The 5956-nt window shown below is 39.3% G+C and overlaps 1 protein-coding gene across 1 annotated transcript; it reads right to left on the bottom strand.

Annotated features, from left to right (window-relative positions):
- Positions 1 to 2159: 2159 nt before the first annotated feature.
- On the bottom strand, positions 2160 to 5675 carry LOC121926085 (prolactin-releasing peptide receptor-like). The gene is made up of 2 exons (XM_042458717.1): positions 5612 to 5675; positions 2160 to 3218 (listed from the first exon to the last, which is right to left on the bottom strand). The coding sequence occupies exon 2, from the start codon at positions 3210 to 3212 to the stop codon at positions 2160 to 2162; it is 1053 nt and encodes a 350-aa protein (XP_042314651.1). The 5' UTR covers positions 3213 to 3218; positions 5612 to 5675.
- Positions 5676 to 5956: the final 281 nt, after the last annotated feature.

Genomic DNA, 5956 nt, shown 5'->3' with positions numbered 1-5956 from the left:
TTCTGTTTCAAAATAGGTAACACATTGTGTGTTTTCCAAGAGGATAAAGTTACATCTGTGCTGCCTGGAGTTTTCATTTGCTATTAAGAACGTTATCTTCTGATTAGTATCTTTACTTTCATATTGGTGGTTGGTTTTTCCATTTTGGTCTGTAGACCAATCCAGGAACTGGCTTTATCAGGAAACTGCAGTAGAGATAATATTTACTACAAAATATATAATTCTGTACAGTTTTTACATTTTCGAACATGTTGATTTTTAATGTCCCTTGACAATTGCATGTACAGGCATACCTCAGCTAACAAAGGCCTGTTACAGACAGCCAAAATAAAGCTGCTTCGAGTCACAGTTGAGGTATGGTGTTTCAATGATGCATGCATCCTAAGAGTCCAGAAGTCACACCAAAGGACTGGAGTGTGGCTTTGGTGTGGCTTCTGGACTCTTAGGACACATGCATCATTGAAACACCATACCTCCACTGTGACTCGAAGCAGCTTTATTTTGGCTGTCTGTAACAGGCCAAAGCCTCTGACAAAGAAAAACCTTTTCACAAAGTCTTTTAATGCTTGACTGGTCCTCCTTTCCCTCTTTGTCTCTTGTCAACTGGAGGATTTTTTGCAGCATTGGCACTACACTGGTGGAGAAGGAGGCTGGAGAAATGCAGAATTTCAATGACAGGTTTCAGGTTCATGTCCTTAGTAATAAATAAATAAATGTAAGAAAAGCCAGCATGGCATAGTGGTTTGAGTGTTTGACTGTGACTCTCCTGGTGTTCGACTTTTGAGTGTTCAACTGGTTTGATTCCCAGCTTGGCCATGAAAGCCACTGGGTTACCTTGGGCAAGTCACTCTCTCTCAGCCTCAGGGGAAGGCATTTGCAAGCCTCCTTTGAACAAACCTTGCCAAGAAAACCCCATGATAGGTTCACGTTAACAACAACTAAACGAAAGAATAGGATTTTATTCCACCTGATTCTATTGTAAATGTTTATACCTGCCTACAACAGAAAAGGTAATCAGCAGCTACCTCCAGAATCTCTTATTTGTGTAATTAGATTATGAGATCTGAGTGTGATCAGTGAACCTGGACTGATGTGTAATAAAACAGTTTCCAGAGAGAAATAAAAGTTTCCAGGGAGAGGTAGAATTCATCTTTTGATGGAAAAAAAACAAGAGTCTTTGTGACGTCTGAAACATTAATGGCTTTATTAAGGCATAACCTTTCATGGATTTGAGTGCACTTCACCAGTGAAGTGTTGTCCACAGCTGACAGGTATATAGAAACAGGGAAAATGAAGTGTAAAACTGACACTAAACCATGACAATTAAAGTACTGAAAAGAAACACAGTGGCCATTCCTAATGCAATGCTACCGATAACACAAATATCCTGACATTGCTGAACTAATTTACATATTTCATCCAATCTTAATCCCTTATTATGAAATATCATAAAGATGTAGAGTGTCATCTAAAAGGCAATTAGATAAAACTGTGACTTACTCAAACACACAAAACTAAGCAGAAGAAAATGAATTATAATATCCAGTAAAAATATATCCATGCTGTTCCTCTATATAATAATTGCCAATATATATACTTAATGAATAAGAGCATTTAATATGTCCAGGCAATTACAAGCTTGACAATCTTTAACTGTACAGATTTCAAAGTGAAAATGTATATAACAATGTGTAGTTTGAATTTGACATATTAATGCCATTTGTAGGTACTGAATAACTGGCTGAGAATGACTACAGTCTGAATTCATTATACATTGCACATTGTACAATGTTTTAAACACTTAAATTTGATATTAATCACATTCATATCCCATATAAAAAGTTCTGTTAACACTGCTGTGCTACATTAAAACACAAAATAAATTTCCTCCACCATCACACCAGCATTGTTACTGGGTGGGAATATCCGGTATATCATTGAATTGTAAATTAAATTTCTTATTTTCATTACTTCCATATATATTTCATTCAAAGTATTCATCTTCAGAGTATGCCAAGAATATATTTTGTATTGAAGTATGGTTTGGGCAAGAATAAAAATATTTCATTAGTTGCCGGTCTGAATCTTTTTTGCACATTTATCCTCAGAAGCTCAAGGTAGACAAATGTTTATCATAAGATCAGATGTGGGAAAGGCAGTCAGATAACAACACTCACAGTCACACTTTGCCCAGAAGGAATTACTTTCCTATGCCAGATAAGTAATTTTTTAAGCTCTTCTCTAAAGCTATCATGAAGCCAGGCATATATAAAGGGGTTGTAGCACACTGAACTCATAGCAAACCAGTGGCAAACCAATTGGACCAGGCTGAAATAATAGGCATCAATAGCATTGATGTTGATATCCCGTATAAAGTTAAAAGTGTGAAGGGGAAGCCAGCACACCCCAAAGACCACTACCACCATGACCAACAGGCAGAAAGTCCTCTTCCGCCTTGCTCTGTCCCAGTCTGCTTGGTTCTGAGTGACACTCCCTGGCATTACCCTGTTCTTTAGCTTCAAGGAGATCTTGATATAGGATATCAAAATGGCCAACAGAGGGAAGAGGTACGTGATGAGCAGCAAACACAAGGCATACGTTTGTTTCTGGCGTTCTTGCTCCCCCCAGAATTCCTCACACAGGGTGACACCCTGTTTATCCAGCTTCACATAATAGGTGTGTGCCATGGCTGGCAATGCCAGGCAGCAGGAGAGAATCCAGATGAAGAGAATCATGTAGGCACTGAGCTGCAGGGAGACACGGCGTCGCAATGGGTGCATAATGACAATGTACCGGTCTATCGCAATGGTGGCCAAGGTGAAGATGGAGACATAGACAGTGACAGGCTGCATGAAGTAGACAAAGTAGCACATGGTGCTGCCAAAAATCCAGCCACGTGGCTCAAAAACATATGCAAGAGTGAGTGGGACGCATGTGGTGCACATAGCCACGTCAGAAAGGGCCAAGTTCCCAATGAGGAAGTTTGTGACATTGTGCATCTTCTTTACACGCAAGATGACATGAACCAAAAGACAGTTACCCACCATTCCAATAACAACCACAACTGTGTACATAAAGATGATCAGCAACTTTAGCCGTTGGACTAGCTGTAAACCCTGGAAAACCACTGAGGTCCCATTCATACCAGAGTTGGGAGTTATTATGGTGCAGTTGATAGGGATAGTTCCAGGACTTCCAAAGTTCTCAGACATTTTGACCTGTAAGATAATGAGCCACATATATTAATGAGTTCTCTGTCCATGGAAATACTACAATGCTTGGTGAAAGAGCATTTGTAGCTCATATTTCCAATCTCCAGTATCTGCAACCCAAATAATGTGATTAATATTAAATTCTCAGTATGAAGAAATATACAAAAATGCATTTTACTGTGTAATTTGATCATCACCATTTTTTGTAAGGTAACAACGGAGAATAGAATATGAAAGTGTATAAAGTATTATAGGTGAAAAGGCAAAAAAGTGGGAGTGGAGGCAGAAGACATTAAGAACTGATGTTTTCCGAAAAGCAAGATGAGAAATCTCATGCTTCCAATTCCCACACACTCCACAAAAATCTTTATTTATGCTACTTTATGCTGCAAGAAGATTGGAAGTTCTTAAAAAGCATGCAGCTTAACCAGTTTTGGGGCTGATAATGATGGAGAGAAAAGCTCTACCTCATCTTTCCATGCTCTCCTACTAATTTTAACTGAGTGATTTTTTTGGGGGGCGGGGGGGAATGCCCTGTGCCCAGGAACAAACCAAGAGATTCATGTCATATGTTGTTTGTTCCATTGCTGGTAGAAGTCAATAACTTTGAGACGAGAATCTAATAATGTATGAAAAAGGATGAGTTAAAAACAAGATAGTAGGCTCCCAAAACAAGCTCACAGACTAATGTGGTAAAGGATAAAAATGGTAAAGTTGCCTGCCAAATCTTAATGATATTTGATTTCCTCAGCTAGCCAAAGAAAGATTGCTCTATCTGAAAGAATATCAGACTTCTCTAAAATCATGTGCACTGAGCTCTTTACCATCCCAAGGTGGGACTCTTTGACTCTACTTGGTACACTCCTTCTGAGAAATGTGTGATGTTTTCCTTAGGCTCTGTTCAGCAGCCTGAAAGGCCAGCCTGGGGGTGGAGTTGAGGTGTCACATCCAAATGATGCACACCCCAACTCTGCCCCCCAATGGCACCATGATACTGCATGCCACTCCATATGGCAAATGGCATCATGGTGCTCTTCCGGCGCTGCCTCCATACAACGCAGCACCAAAGGAGAGCTATATGGCAACATGGCTATGGTGCCCTTTCCAGGGTGCAAAAAGGAGCCACCTTTTGCAGCTCCTTTTCACACCCTGGAAAGGTTGGATTGGGGCCATGGCATGAGGTTGCCGTGGCCCCAATCTATCTGAAGAAGGGGCAGCTAGAAGCCACCCTTTCGGGGCTGTTTGTACAGCCCCTTACTCAGTAAAGCCAATCCAGGAAAATCTTCACTAATGGGGAAACAACTAATTTAGTTTTCACTGGTAGACAGAAAACCATCTGTAGATAGCCGGAGACTTCTTCTGCATACAGCCATTTAAAAGAAGAGAAGAACATGGTGCTTCTTATACAGTATTCTCAGTAGAACCAGTTGGAAATTGAAATTGACTGTGATCTGCCAAAATTGTTCTAACCCACACATAAAAGCCTGGAGGACATATCCCTAAATTAAATACTAAATGCTTAGTGTGAGGAAAGAGAAGGGGAAGTGTGAAACATCTGGCTTGAACATCCAAGGACCTATCACAATACCTAAAGGAATATGTGTAAAAAGCCTTTCTCCCTCATTGAAGAGAACAGAGAGAGAGAGCTCCTCCAGGTAGAACTCAGTGTGCTTGCTGGTTTCTTTCAAAGGCTGGAATTAAATATAAAACTTAAAATCAATCACTGCACATTGATTACCCCTCCTCCTTTAAGCATATCTTCTCACATCACACATTCTGAAATCCATATCTGGGCAACCAAAGCAGGTCTCTATGTTTAAAGCACAATACACAATATAAATAGTTAAAATGTACAATAAGTTGAAGTATAATTAGCTAAATACTCTATATAATACAGCTATCAGTGAATGGTTCTCAGAAATAGCAAATGCTCTTTTGCAAGCTGAAGTACAGCAGGTCACCTGAGACACTCAAATGTAAAATACAATAAAAATATGAAAAACATGAGGTGAGATTATAAAAAAGGCAGGGGAAGTACTTAAATCCAGCTACTTTGTAAATACATTTCCCAAAGGGAAAAGGTAATGAGCAACAATTTTTGTAGATAACAATGTAAATTTCTTCTAGAGTTAACACAAATAATGAAATAGCAGGAAGACAGTGCAGGTTATAAGGACAATCCTAACTGATGCAGGTTTAAGATGACCTAAAGTGATGCATATTGATAAATACATAAAGCTCTTTCCTTGAGAAATGTTAGAAAAAGACTTCAGTGGCCATGAAAAACAGCATTAGACACATTAGACATGCAACTGAGAAACAGACACCAACAGCAAACATCTACTTTTTTGCATCAGAAATGGACTAAATGGGGTTAACAACTAGATTCTTTTCCATACCTTTACTTTGGTGAGCTGTGTTGTCTGCTGTGAAGAGGAGACAATCCTAGGTCTGGTATCATTGTCTTCGTGAGTCAATATGCTGTGCCTGGCTTGTGAAACCAGCCAAACTGATGATCAGGAGTTTAAAGGGACAGAGATTGATTTTGCTGACATCGGTTGTCACTACGCTTTCCTTTCCCCCACTATTTAGAGCATGTTGTTTGGAGTACAGTGTGCTTTCTTCAGATATCATACCTGTTGATTTCCATTTAGAAAGTGATTTTATTCCATCCTCACATTAAAAAAAACACTTTTATTCAACAAAATAGATTTGAATACATTAAACTGCAGAATATTCCCCTG

This window comes from Sceloporus undulatus, chromosome 3, assembly GCF_019175285.1.
Source record: "Sceloporus undulatus isolate JIND9_A2432 ecotype Alabama chromosome 3, SceUnd_v1.1, whole genome shotgun sequence".
Taxonomy (NCBI): Eukaryota; Metazoa; Chordata; class Lepidosauria; order Squamata; family Phrynosomatidae; genus Sceloporus; species Sceloporus undulatus.
The sequence above is the reverse complement of the archived record's forward strand: the minus strand, read 5'-3'. Positions and strand labels throughout refer to the sequence as shown.

Excerpts from the sequence above, each read along its gene's own strand:
- LOC121926085 (XM_042458717.1), bottom strand. The coding sequence starts at position 3,212 with ATGTCTGAGAACTTTGGAAGTCCTGGAACTATCCCTATCAACTGCACC.